This window comes from Semicossyphus pulcher, unplaced genomic scaffold (genome assembly GCF_022749685.1).
Source record: "Semicossyphus pulcher isolate SPU_LCO1_2020_fin unplaced genomic scaffold, fSemPul1.0.p SCAF_13, whole genome shotgun sequence".
Taxonomy (NCBI): Eukaryota; Metazoa; Chordata; class Actinopteri; order Labriformes; family Labridae; genus Semicossyphus; species Semicossyphus pulcher.
This window is the reverse complement of record NW_027211637.1, coordinates 22,711,754-22,726,648: the sequence shown is the minus strand read 5'-3', so window position 1 is coordinate 22,726,648 and position 14,895 is coordinate 22,711,754. Positions and strand designations below refer to the sequence as shown.

The 14,895-nt window shown below is 44.7% G+C and overlaps 1 protein-coding gene across 4 annotated transcripts in view; it reads left to right on the top strand.

Annotated features, from left to right (window-relative positions):
- The window catches only part of iqsec1a (IQ motif and Sec7 domain ArfGEF 1a), a 53,245-nt gene that overhangs the window by 20,764 nt on the left and 17,586 nt on the right, over window positions 1-14,895 (top strand). Inside the window, exon 1 of one of the 4 annotated variants that reach the window (XM_069659569.1) lies at window positions 10,187-10,396. The exons of the other annotated variants lie outside the window; for them this stretch is intronic. Within the exon in view, the coding sequence (XP_069515670.1) occupies window positions 10,332-10,396 (65 nt within the window). The 5' untranslated portion in view covers window positions 10,187-10,331. Of the gene's footprint in view, window positions 1-10,186; window positions 10,397-14,895 lie in introns of those variants that run through there. 4 annotated transcript variants of the gene reach the window in all.

Sequence of the window (14,895 nt, the reverse complement as noted above, 5' to 3'; positions counted from 1 at the left end):
AGCATCCACGATTACAGAGAGCTTTAGAGGTAGTTAACTTGTAGCAACCAGATCTAAAACGGAATAAGCTCACCAAAGCGTTTTAGGTTACAGATTCTGTTAGCATCAAAAGGGTTGTTTGAAGGGGTCAACTCAAAGATCATAATCACCAGACTCTGTCGTTCTGTAGTTTTTCAGCATCTTTTATTTTATGGTTTTACATCCTGCACCTTTATCGTTTTGTCTCACTCTTCTTGCTCTCCTCAGCACCGTCTCCGGCTCTAGCCAAACTGTAATCTACCTGTTCAGCACTCAATGGCGGACGCACTAAGTCGATCACTAGCTAATGACCACAAAGGAGCATTTAGCGGGGGCGCTGGTTTAGCTTAGGTGGTAGAGCAGGCGCCCCATATACAGAGGCTACAGTCCCCATTGCTGCGTGTTATATCCTATACTCCCTGTATCTCCTGTCTCTCTTCAGCTGTCCTATCAACAAAGGCAAAATGGCCAAAACAAATAGTGCGTGCTGTATGCTATGTAGCTACAGTGCTAGCTGAATGTATGTAAGCTACCTCTTTACTTACTAGAAAAATGGAGAAGGGCGAAGATTCAAGAAAGATTCTTTACTATGTAAGTTGTTTTGGGCGTTTGTATGCCTTTATTTAGAGATACAGGACAGAGTATAGTGTTGGAAACAGTGAGAGAGTGGGGATGACACAAGGCAAAGGGACGAGGGTGGGAGTGGAACCCGGGGCCGCCACATCGAGCACTTTAGCGTCTCTACATGGGCCGTACAATTTAACCGCTGAGCTAAACTGGTGCCCACTTTACTCTGTAAGTTTAACAAACTTTGGTACCTACTTGAACTGATTTGAAAATGTAACCAACCGCAGGAATCAAAGCTTAGTTGGCTGCCAGCTAATGCAGTGAAATGAATATATAGAATACATCTAAATGTCTCCAGATTAAATAAAACATAATACTTTGTTTGCGTCCCAGGCGTGGGAATAAATCAAGCAGCTCGTACTCTGAGGTAGACCAGATGTACAGTTTCTCTTTCCCAGAGACCAAATATTCCTTTTTCCACAAAGGAAAGTCTTCCAAGCCAATATATCACAATTTAAAAAAAACATCACCAAGTGAACTCCCAGAATTCAAACTGTAACTGCACTGAATAAGCAGCTCCAGGAAGTAGACTCCACCAAAAGAGAAAACATTCTCATATGACCCCATGTTGATTTTAACGTCAGTCCTAGATTAACGTGGGGGCGTGAGAATAAGTCTCCACTGATACAGGCTGCTGCTTGTGATTGACACCTCAGGCTGGGAGGAAGCTCAGCCGATTAAAGTGACGGAATAAGGACGTTCGATAAAGAGAGCCTCAAACCAAATCTGCAATCAGCCCTCGACTTTTCATGCAAATTTGTAGGATCCTGGAAAACGGGAGGCGAGGGGAAACATCCTCTCTGCCCTCGGATATTTCCGAGTACTCGTCCAGGGGCTTTTATTTTGGTGTGAATCATGGAAAACTAAGAATAAGTCAGACTTAAGGGAAAAACCAGACGTAGCCGCTTTACTGACAATCTTATACACACATTGAATCAGCTGCATAAAGGACCGGTCTGTTAACCTGCTCCTTTAAGCTCGTACGAGGGGCCTGTAATAAGTAATTGAGGGTCTGCAGATCGATGTGCCCCGCAGCCTGCAGAGACCCGGGCTGCTCCTTCAGTCAATAAAACAGCGAGCTTTATGGAGCGTACATCAAACCTCCGAGGATTCAGCCAAGGTAGCAGACAGATTTACTCTACATTTGAAATCCATTCTTCTGTAATGACAGGAATTTGTCTTTATTCTTTTATTCCCAGACTCCTCTCGCCCTGGCCGGGTGTGTTGGAGCTTTGCGTTAATGTTGATGTATGAAACGGGCTCGTCCCTGTAGGAATCGCGTCCTCATCGAGCCCCCATGTGCGCCATAAAGCGTCCAATCAGCTGCTGTTGTGTGTGTGAAAAAAAATGGGAGCCAAACAACATTAACCACTGTCAGGTACTCCGTCATGGAGGTGGTGAATTAATCTACGTGGCCCTCTTTGCTTGTAAATGCCTCGGCGCCGTTTCAAGCAGAGGTCGCGGGAGGCATCGAGAGAAATGAAACAATAAACGTGCTGCCGTGTAGACGTCCTCGAGGGGTTGTTATCGTGAATCTGCTTGTTGTTCCCAAGAACTGTCGCTCTGTAAAGCCAGGTTTCATGTCGTATACCGGGCCTGCCTGCATGTTGAAATGTAAGATCTGCTGACTTGCACATGCCAGGTCTTGTGGAAATGTGGTATGAATGGAACTTGCTCGCTCAGGATATCTTGTTCCAGTGGAATATGTCAACATGAAACCATTTCTCAGCACAAAAGGTTTCCTCTGCTTCCTTTTTTTTTTACAATCCCGAGCCAAAAGAATGCAGATCGAGGACGGCTGCTTTATCTCCGAGCTTTTGTTCTGTGATTGATTGCTTCCCGGCTGTCGGAGAAATGACCGACCAATTCTATTTCTTAAAACATCTTTGCGCTGCTTCTGGCTCATTTTCAACCCTTCCAATTTCTCGACACGCGCGTCAAGGGAAGACATAATCAAGAGAGACGGAATCATTAATAATTTCTCTTTTAATTCTGCCTTCATTGTCGATGCTCTTTCGACTGTGGCTTCCGTTTAATATTTAAATACATCTGATCAGGTGTTCGGTGCAGCTGGGTGGAGTTCTCATCATGTGTCAGCTGATACGATGAGTGTTTGTCACGTTCTGTCTTTCATGGCTCGGTCCGGGGTGGACGTTGTTTTCTGCTTGGATGTGCAGAGTTTTGGAAAAGATAAGGGGAACAAAATATCAGGATTTCCTTTGACAGAAGGGATCCTGACGCTGCAGTTTTGCTTAGTTACTGAGTTTAAACATTTAAACCTCTCGTCTCTCAGGGACTTCAAATAAAGAAAATAGTTCTTACTTTTAGTCATACAAGACCTATTTTGGTGGTTTACCCATGTTGCCTTTATTTTAAATTATATTTAATAGTCAATTAAGATTTTTTATCTGCCCATTTGTGCCTTTTTATTGACAGGAAAGCTGAAGAGAGACAGGAAATATTGGGAAGAGAGAGAGTGGGGAATGACCTGCAGCGAACAGCTGTGGGCGGTACCAACTACATGACTTCATATGAGTTTTATCTTTGCAGTGAGGCTCCTTTGTGATATGATTTGTATTTTTGTGTTGACATTTATGATATTAAACTATAGACTGTATAAAAAGATGGACGACATGACAGCTCCCTAAAAGTGAAACCAAAACATCTCTGTCGCCCGCTGACTGGCTGCAGTACAGCTCATAAGGCTCGCCTCCTCCATGTTAACAGATGGGAAATGAGTCAAACTAATACACGTCTAATAAATTTTCTAAAAAACATGGTTTCTCTCATTATAGTTAGTTCTCATCATGTTCATTTTTAGTTAGTTATTTGATGCTGTAAAAAGGATGATTGACAGCTGTGTTGACGTATACGGCTCCTGCAGCTGATCTGTTCCTGATTAGCAGAGTAGAGGAGGAACGGCGAAAGGAGAAGTAACTAAAACAATCACTACAGTCATTGAAGTTTCCATATCTTTGAACGTTAACCTCAGACCAACACAAGAAGCTGTTCTGCTGTTAAACACGCCAACGCGCGGGATCTTTGCTAACTTTCGGTAAGTTAAGTGTGTGTTTGGGTTAGCAGAAGTGGCTACAGCCGATTTCAGCTGCGCAGCTCTGGCTCCAAATGACGTCACTAGCGCAAGATGGCAGCGTCCGTTCAATTTTGTACCATGAGAGCAGATGGAGACGCGTCGTCCATCTATATATACAGTCATTGTATTGAACCCTTAGGTGTCCTAATTTGCACAGCAGATCACACTTCTAAATAGCGTCCTTTTCTCCTCCACATCTGTATACAGTCCTTCACTTTCAGGCCCTTTCCCCTAAAATAACATTATGTTTCCTGCCTGATTCTGCCCCTGTCAGCCTAATGAGGGCCATTACAATGAAATACGTTTTATACTCTCACTTCCAAGCGCAGCAGCATCTGTAAAAAGAGCTTTAACATAACTACTTTGGTTTGTCCCAACAAGAAAACAACATATATTTGGCACAGTCGGACATATTGACACACATTGGTCACTACAGGGTCGCCCCTGTTGTTCAGTGATGTGTTTTCCCCAATCGAAGCCTGTAAACGCGTGATGGAACAGACATGAGAAAGGCTGTCTTTATAAGAAGTGCCAACACAAACAATGGGCCGTGCCAGCGTAGACGGGCCGGGCCGGGAGCTGCTCCTCGGGGCTCAATAGCCGTAGTGTTTGCGCCGTGGGCCTCGGATGCCACAGAGGCACAGTTGGGATCAGCCAGGGAAGGGCGGCCGAGCGCGGTGTGTGAAGTCGTGGATGTTTGGGGCTGAAAGCGAGACGGACTCTGCTAAAGTGATCAGACAGCTGAGTGTGGAGAGGTGAGTAGAGGTGGAATATAAGCCATGCAGTCTGAGAATGACAGGAATGTGTGATTCCTTCTTTTTATCCGCTTCTCTTCCATGTTTAACTCTTATCTGTGTCTGCATATTATGTAGCAGGATGCACCTCTATTGTACCAACAAGTGTGCACCCGTTGTTGATTCAGACTTTAAAGAGCAAACATCGATTCAAACCCCTCTCTGCATGTCAGTCTGTCTGCTACTGGAACCTTATTTATTCTACAATCAGCCCTCTAATTCATAACATTATTTCATGCTCTGCTGCTAATGAAATCTTGTGAGCGATTTGAATGATTGAGCAACACAACGCGAGCATCAGCTGTTTATCTGATCACCGATGCAGTCGGCAATGAACGGGATCTGATTGAAGCAGCAGTTATTATCATTGTAAGCCCTGCAGTCAATTTACCCAGTTCAGCGATGTCATTTAGCTCATGGCTCCGAAATTGATTGCTTTGCCAGACACACACACGCGTGTCACATACACACACATAGTTAATAATTTAAGGAACATGGCGGGTTTATTTCAGGGGATACAAATGTTTTGGTCGTGATTATAAAAGTTTTTGGCTGATGTGATGCAGCTCAGGAGTTGGTCTGATGATTGATTGGCCATCGTGGTGCTGTAAGACGGAGAGGCAGATGCTTGAGGAGGTCGGGAGGCTTTAAGAATGAATGTTTTTTTGTATTCTAAAATCTAAATTTGCCTAAATCCTCTGGGAAAGCAGAGGATTGATGATCATCTTCCCTGTGCCACATTTTCAGACACATACCGTCCACGCACTTCAACCACAGGACTTTCTCTGTGTGACTTGAGACAGGTGTGAGTCTGCCACTGCCTCAAATAGACTATTGCACCAACCCCCCCTCTCTCACATACACACACATGTCCCCGCCATCATCTCCCAACCAGAAGCGGCCGGTCCTTTTACACCCTGGTGCCTCAGCCGCCCTCCTGACTGGACACCATGACAAACACGTCTGACCTCAGCCGTCCTGATGACATCACTGCCACATGTCCTCCCCTGAGCCTAGTTTATTCTTAAAGGGAGCGTGTAGTGTCGTTTGTAACCAGTGGGTGGCACTGTCACTCTGAGAGCCCGTTGTGGAACTGGTCTCAGGCCTTTTTTGTTGGATCCTATGTCAACTATGACCATCATGGGTATTTATACCCACTGTGGCCTTTATAACATTAACAGTCATGGCTGGTCTGGGCTCTAACCCTCGTCTAAGTCTTCCACTGTCTTTAAACTGACCTTGAAATCTCACATTGTCATTGACAAACGCTGCCACACAGGAGCTGATGATGAAAAGAAATCAGCGAGGCATTCAGCGGCCGTTCTCTTGTGTTCCTGTGCATTCTTCCTCTTGTTCCTCGCAGCATTGTTCGTCTCCCTCGCACAGTGTTTACCAGAGTGTGTCACCTCACATGGGTCTATTTTTAGAATTGTGCTGTACAGTGTTTCTGTGCTTGGGGTGGGGCTACGGTGGAGAGCTTCAGAGGAATATGGTATCTGATAATGGAGTTCACTGAAAGGAAATATTGTAAATAGACAAACAGGGCCCTCTTCTACAGTACGCAATATGTGACCTTTATCCGCTTTTATAGAGTGAAAGAGAAGGAGATACTTGCAATCAGGAGCAGTACAGCTTTAAAGCCCTCTATTTACTAAGGTTGCATCAAATGTATATGTTTTGCAGAGCTGCTTACACAGACAGAAGCTCAGAAATATGTGGTTGAGATGTAAAGTAAAGGCTTGCTTGATTTCCAAAGCAAGGGTGTCATTTCATTCATGCATTTTGTCTGCCCACTCAGTCATTGCCCAGGACAGGTCACAAGATGCCCACATTCAAATGTTTGGGCAATTTAAAGTCTCCACCCAACCTGACTTGTATATGTCTTTAAGGAAACCAAAGTAAACCCACGCAAACACTGAGAAAGCATGAAACTCCAACTCCAAAAAACTGAGGGGCAAACCTGGATGCCTTTGTGCGCAAGCTAGCTAGGTGCCACTTAGACACGTTTCTCGTCTTTAAAAACTTTTTTCATTGAGCTAATGAAGCTAAAACTGATTGCTTTTTAATATTCTCTCAACAAAAGCAGTCATATGAGAAGCTTGAAAATGTGTTAAACTTCTATCATGTCTATGCTTTGTACAGTAGAGCAAAGCTGCAGCCAGCCGACGGTTAACTTATAGCAGCGTAAGACAGGGACCAAGAGATAAATGGTTAGCGCAGCGTCTTTCAAAAAAGTACATTCCAGCACCTCAAACTTTACTTACAGCTACACAATTGAGAACTAGTGGTTTTTAGGGAGAGTTATGTGCTTGACTTGTTCTTGTATAACTATTTATTTCACTGACCTCCCGGCTAGCTGTCCAGCTTTTATGCTAACGATAGCTAAACATCTCCTGGCTTTAGCCTCAAACATAGAGTACATACATGAGAGCAGTATCAATCCTATCATCTAATTCTCCACAAGAAATCAAATAAGAATATTTCCAAAAATGAAGGCATCAGTCCTGACCGTGAATCAGATGTTTAAGTTGAGTTTTTGATAACGGTACAAGCACTTTTCAGTGAGAACTAAAAACTACTGAGGCGCAGGAGACCAGACCCAGCTGAGGGGTAAGGATATTTCTCAGTTGCTAGCACTTCTCAATGTCTTGAAACAACAAATTCAATCTCTAAAGTCATCTCCTGTAGTTGAGACTTCAGGACCAACAAATTGTTTCTACCCAGATTGGTAAATGATGTTTGAACAGGAGAGAAGAGAAAAGCCTCTCAGCCATCACTTGCCACTGATGATCTTTGATCATTCCCTCTGGATCCCACAGGCAACACATCTGCTGCAGCTTTGCTGCCAGGATGTGATGAGCAGAGGCAGCATATCCTTTAATTACTCTCATTTCAGCTCTATTTATACGTTTGCTGCCAGATCCGTCTTATGCACAAAAATTCTTTGTTCCTGAGAAATGTGTTTCTTTTTTGCGTTTCTTTTTTTCCCCCTCCTATACAAAGTCCTCTGTGTTCACTAAGCTATCCCGGGCTACTACATCTCATTTAGTATGCTGTTGTATCAAACTATGACATCAGCCCGTTCTAATTGTTTCCAGACCAGGCAGGGGCCGACTTTTCTTTTTCTTTTCCATTTCTTAGCGCCGGTTTCAGCCGCTCAGCATCCAGCAAACGCAGATAATGAAAAACGGTGCATGATGTCATGTAGACGGAGCATGGAGCGCCAAAATCTTGTGACCAAGTTTCCAGGAAGTGATCACTTTCCCCTGTCGTTTCCTTTGCTGTCTTTTCCTCTGCTCTGTCTTTTTTCATTCTCTTTTTTTTCCTGACAGTATTCAGGTACTTCATCTGTGGGAATCCACCTGATAAAGGCGTTTGTGTTTAGCTGACCTGCGGATGCCTCTTTGGCCTTGTCCCACGTGTAATGTATCTAGATTTCCTTACTCAAAAAAACAAGAAGGAAGAGGAAAAGAAGGGAGGGCAGAGAAACTGAAAGGAGGGGGATGATAGAGTAGGAGCTGAAATGCAGAGAGACCATATGTATTGAGTTGAAGAAATGGCGTTTTATGAGCGGAGAGTGGGCCTCTTGCTTGGAATTCTCAATGACATCATTCTGGAGCCGTGCAGCCAGGACTCAGGAGATGGACCTTCTCCAAACGGGACGACTAGACTGGATCGTTACACAAGAGGAGGAAGAGAGAGAGTCAGAGGCAGACAGACTAGAGTATTACACAGAGTTACATGAAGTTTGTGCAAACTTTTACAGCTCCATGTATCTTTTTAGATCAAACTCTCCTCGATGCTGCCGTTGTTCCTCATGTTAAAACAATCACATCACCATTGGGGCTTACATGCATCACATGCTTGCCTTCAAAATGAGCCCATGATATTGCCCCATATCTCATTCCCAAACAAATAAACCCCAGTTAGCCACTCCCTGTGGTCCGCCGGCAAAACAAAGCCTGCAGTTGGGCTAATATCTAATATCATGCACATATTTCAAAATCTAAACGCCTGCCTCCGCGTGCGCCTCTTGGGTGGCAACATGTAACAGAATATTCAGCTCATTAGGACGGCAGTTTTATTACAGGGACGTCCTTTATGCCTTTTGCACAATTATTTTGATTTATTTATTATTTATTTATTGTTGATTTCAGTCGGGGCTCGCGTGATAGGTGAGATCTGTCCGTTGAGTCAAGTATCTGCAGCTCCAGGAGGCAGCTGTAGTCACCAGAGAACAGGGCCAAGGTCTCACTCTGAAATAGATCAGTCGACCAGTTACTGTCTGTCCGCCTTTCTGCACATAATCATTCTGCCTGAGTCACACATTGCGAGTGAGTCTTTGCACGTCCCCTGCTGTGATCCATAACACATGTTAAAATATGCATACTCCAGACTTTGGGTTTGCTTCGTGTCTCTTTCGCTTGATGAAAACAGTCCAGAGAAGGTGATCATTTCAGGGGCTCAGGCCTGTAATTAGAGGACATCAACATCTCCCTCCAGAGACTGCTGTGTGTAGATGATTGGTGTCCCTGTAAACTGGCTCCATGTGGGAGCCATTCTCCTCTGTTTCCTGTGCCTGTTGTCATTAGATAGAAAATACCTTTGACTTGGGGCTAGTTTACCCCCAACCCCCTTCTCTCAGAGGGGTGATTAGTCTCTGGCCTGTCTTAACAGCTCCAGAGAGGAGGCAGCGGCTGTTTGGGGTCTGCTGCGAGTGGAAATCTGGATGGAAATTTGTCTTTATCGATAAAATAAAACAATGCTGATTTACAGGAAGTTAAAAAAAACAAGGGCTTGAGCGGGACTGCTTTTTCTCTACTGTGATTTGCCGCAGCAGAAAGACACACAATCCTCTCTAGTTCTTTTCTTAGTGCACATCTTAACAGTCACTTCTCAACCCTGAAAGGCTCTATTAATAGTGGTGCTCTCTTGTATTTTCCATCTCTTCCCACTAAGACCTTTTTCCTTTGTGCAAAAAAAACACACTAACAAAAGGTACTCTGACATTTAAACACTTCCAGTCCCTGTTTCCTCCCACACTACCTCCTTTCTTTATGTCACCGTCTCCTCGCACATTCTCCTTATTACCTGCTTCCATTCCCATTGCTACTTATCTACCATACCTTTATGCACCTAACTGGATCAGGCTGTCACTCTCTCCCTCCTCTGTGTGCCTTTAGCGCCTTACTTTATCTCTCGTTCCCAACCCTCGCTGTCTCTTTTTTTTCATGTTTTCACGTTCTCTGATAACATGCCTGGAAAAAAACGTGATTTCCTTTTCCACGTCCCCTAACTCCCTGCTTATTCGTGTGTCCCCTTCCTGGCACAGTTAGTCCCGTGCAGGAGGTATTTCATCCCCTTCTCTCTCTTTCTACCCAGCTACAGAGCCGACCACGCTCCACACACACCCCCTCCTCTGCACCCCGCCCCCTTCCATACTGCTCAGGCCCTGGCAGAAACCCACACTCCCCTGTCTCCCAGCCTCCGCCCCCCCCCCCCCCCCCCCCCCTTATACTCATACCAGCCCGGCGCACGGAGGACAGAGAGGAAGAAAGAGAAAAAGAGAGAGCTCCATTTGTCTGTCAGAGATTACAGACTGCCACTTAGCACTGACCATGTACGCCTACCATACATAGGAAGCTGGAGGGACAGACATGGGAACGTCTGCGAGGAGGAGAGAGCTACGAGCTATAGCAGAAGGCAGTTTGGAAATGTGTCTGACTGTAAGGAAACCTTTGAGGCAGTAATGGGGACCGGTGAGGGGGACTGCTAATGTTTGGAGTACATCGTACAGCATGTGGTGTTTGCAGTGTAACTCAGAGAAGACCCAGTCGCTGCTGGAACTGGAGCTGAATGGCTGGTAAGAGTAATAGGAGAGTGTAAAATGTTGTGTTTGTTTTAGTGTGTATGTGTGTGTGTGTGTTATGTCATTGGATGAGGTCACACCAGGGTGCTGAAGCTCATAAGGCTTTGTTTATTATAAACAGCAGAGAGACTTGGATCATACCAGCTTAAACAGCTTGTTGTGTTTTTGTCACATAATCCACACTTGAAGATGACAGGAGTGTGAAGCTCAGTCACGAAGATCATGAATTTTAAAGAAGACGGGGGTGGGAGGGGGTCTGTCGTTTCAATTTTGACTCGATGGAAAACGGATCACGTCTCTGTGTCACCATACGGGACGTGTGCTATCATGATGTGTTTAGCCTTACTGTACAGAATCCATCTGTGAGTCGGTCTGCCCCCCGTCTCCTCCTCCCTCCTCCTCCTCCTGCTCGGCTGAAGGGCATTCCTGTGGTGAGTCGCGGCCCTCCCGCTTGCTGGCCGTGACTTGGTGCTTTTTTCATCGCTGAATCTTCAAGGGCAGGTGCTGAGCGTAGTGTGGAAGACAGCTTAATTATTCATCACTGGAACATAATGACAGTGGCTCTGATGCTGCTGCTGGTGCTGAGACGGGACGCCGCGATTGTGACAAAATGAGACCTGGCAGTTAACAAGGGAACGGTATTGATTTGCGATTACTTTAAGTACAGTGACAAGTACATGGATGGCATCAACAGAGTCAAACCACTCATCGCTCTCGCAGCGGAGTAGGTTTTTAATTCGCAGCATCTGTGCTAATAAAGCTCTTGAGTCATCTTGAGAAATGTGAAGCACAGTGCATCTTGAGGAAGGCACATAAACACTCAATCACACAATCAATAATCAGCTGGCTTTATGTAGTTTAAAACCTGGTTTTCATCAAATGTTATGACTGGTAATTATCCTCAATATGTTGTGATTGGAGCTCTGAAGGAGAGATCACACATTACTTTGTCGTTTAAAGTGTCGTAATCAAGGAAAAGTCGGGTGCAGGACTTGAATGAAAAGACACCACAAGCCGCTTCATGATTTGTAGACATCAGCGCCCTAAAGCTGTCAATCTGAGGTATACAACTTACAGTAGTTATCAACCACGCGTCTTATCAGGCTCCAGTCGACTGTATCCCGTCTGCTGCGAACTCTCCTGAGTGATACTGTCAGTCTGCTGGCCCTCGCAGCTCTCCAGCTGTGTCCTACTATAAATCCCCAACCTGCTTCCTTGTTGCCTTTTTATAGCCGTTACAAAATCATCCATTAGTTGTGTTATCCGCGCTGAAATGACGGATATATCTTGAGTGTTTACTGGCAGGTTTTACCTTCTAATGCTGGACCTCATTATCATGTTACTGTGTGGTCCACCTGAAAAAATTCTATCTCCCCACATCTGTGTTTGGAGGGCTGCTGCATGCATCTGTATTTATGAGCTCTGAGAGTTACTATGAAGAGAGGGAAAACATCTGCTTTTGTTGTGTCTGGAGCACATGTTGGATGAGACGTGTGATATGAAAGGGCTGTTTGATTTTCATTAGAGGGGTCACAGGATTGTCACTTTAAAGCAGGAAATCTGATTAAGCATTTACATGTGTTGCATCAGTGTTATTACACATATTCTTTCTTAAACTCTCTCGTGAAGTTCGGTAAGGAATCAAACCTCCATCGCCATCTGCCTTTTGTGTACTTCAGTGAACGAAAATAAACCTTAGTGTGAATACCGCCAGTGTAATATGGTGTTAATCCAGCAACACTTCTTTTTAACATGCAAAAGGCTAGTTAACATATGTGGGGTCTATTTTTGCACATGTTCACACCTCAAGAAACTCTGCATTCGGTAAATTTGGCCAAAAATATCAGCAGAAATGTTGCTGGACAACATTTGCTTTATAGGGGGTATTATGCTAATTTCATGCTTCATATTTCCCTCTGTGATACCTGTGGAGTAGCTTAGCATAATTTACAGTTAAACATTTTTTTTCTCACACTGGTGCTCTGTGCAGGCCCTCATACAGCCTCTGCCTGTCAGTAAGCTCTGTCCCTTTAAGAAACCCCGCCCCTACAAGCCCGCTTTCTTCTGATTGGCCAGCTCTCCGAAGCCTGCTAGAAAAAAACTGTGTGAAACCTGGCGTTCACAGCAGCCTGCAGACTGAGCTGAGAAGCCTGGGGATTACTCCAACATGCTTTTACCTACAGATTTGAATCTTCACCCACGTTTAGCCTAGACCTCCAACTTTGTAGAATTATATGTCTTAAAATGTGAAATAGCATAATACCGCCTCTTTAATCTGAAAAAAGCAGCTGTATTTCATGTTTATATAAATGTTCCTGAAATCTGATTGCCCTCTTTACATGTACCGAAGCTCTGCCGTTATGTCGCCTTTGCCATTCGTTTGCCATGCCAACAAAACTTGAACGAGGTGTAAACAAACATTACATACACCGCCCTGTTCCGCCCTGCTGGCTCCGCCATTTACACCAACACTGCTTCGCCTCTGTTACTACCTCAGATGAGGCAGAACAACTTCAACCCACTATTCCGTCTCTGTGCGTTTTACATAGAAAACGGGGAGTAACAGAGATGTAATAATCCCGCCTTGAACTGGCAGTGTAAAAGGGGCTTGAGATTGGCAGCTAAAGTGAGGAGTAAATGAGTGTATATCTTGCATCTTTTAAAGAGTATGACGTCAGAGGTGCTCCTCTACACAATGATGGCAACAGGTATAAAATAGAAGAAGAGTTAAATTACTAGAAGTCTAAACAAGACTAATCAGATTATTGTTTTGCCTCCAAGTTCTTTGTGTATGTGGGAAGCCATTCTATAAATATTTAGCATAGTTCTCATTTCAATCACTTTTACTTTCACATTTGAAGAGGGAGTTTAATTGTACTTTCTCAGACCGAGAAGAGCCTCTTAAAACAAATTAGGAGTTGATTGAAAAAACATGGCAGCTCAAAGCAGTTGGTAGACTCCTCTGTCTTCTCTGACTTGGTTTGGCAGTTGTGTTAGTTCCACACTGTGGCTCTCTCTTCCTCCGTAGCTCCAGCCTGCACTTCATTAGCCTCCTTCTATTCCCAGAACTCCTGTAGATGTGACTCCTCTTTTCCGGGATGGAGGAATGTTTCTCCCTCAGGTCCGACTGATGGAACGGGTTGAGGCCTGGGCGAGGGGTCCGGGCCTGTTTGTTCAGGATGTGTTGAGAGGGAAGGAGGGGAGAAAGAGGGATGGGAGACCCCCCCCCCCCCCCCCCCCCCAATCCGCCCCCACCAAATCCCTGGATCCCATGGCTGAAAATCACTGCCAGCTGAGCCGACATGCTTATCCATGCCGACATCAGACCTAACGGGGGCTCCTGGTGGATAAAGAGCCAGACTCAGCGACAGACACCATCGAGCGGTCGTTGCCAATGTATTTAGATCGTATTTCAAGGAGTGAGTGTCACGACAGGAAGTCTGCTATGGTTGCTTCATCTGTCACCTCATTGGTTCCACAATAAGTCTGAGATATGACCCATACTGAGTCTCTTAATATGCTTCTTCGGTGGAATAGTATCATACATCTTCCCGCTCTGCTGTCGTCCATTTTTTCCCTCAACATCCATTACAGCTTCAAACCTCAGCTCTTAAAATGCCGCTCTCTCTTCGTTTCCCCCCTTTTTTCCCGCCATCGCGAGCAGCTGACCTCACTCAGTGGAGAATTCAGTGACCTCAGAGCAAAAAGTACTGCAGCACTTATTCCCACTCTCTTTCTTCGCAAACAGTCTGGATGACTGGTTGGGAGAAAGTGAAGCAGAAGGAACAAAATGAAAGGAAAGACGCTGGCTCCAGGAGCCGTCGGGGACAGAGAAAGACAGTACTGTAGTTTCATTTTGACTTTATGCTGTGTTTTTAGAGGTGACTGGGTGGGTGAGAAAACCTCAGAGGAGCACTGTAGTAGCTATAAAAAGCAGCTTGTAGTTTATTGTGTTGTCAGTTGTTTAATGTAGACTCAACCCTCCTTCCCACAGATAGATTGCTATATTACACAAGTTGAAATTGAAATGTATTTTGGTCCATAAGTAATTATACAATATCAGATACAATAGAAAAGGCAATCACTCCGAACTAGAGAACAATAGAACAAAACAATATGACACAATGAGACTAGTGTACTGTCAGCCATTCCAGCAGCGCCTTGAGGCTGTAGTTGCTTTAACCTTCATGCTACTGTTAGCATGCTAACATGCCCACAATGACAAAGCTAGTCTGCTAATGTTGGGTAGTTCCAATGTTTACCATCATCTTGGTTATTCTAAGCTTAATCCAAAAGGCAACTCGACTTGGTTGTAGCTCTTGAAGACGTTTCACCTCTCATCCGAAAGGCTTCTTCAGTTCTAAACTGAGCGGTGGACAGAGCTCGAAACATAAACCTACACGTATATTTCTGGATTATAAACCTAAACTTGTATCCCCGGTCAGTTTAGAACTGAAGAAGCCTTTCAGGTGAGAGGTGAAACGTCTTCAAGA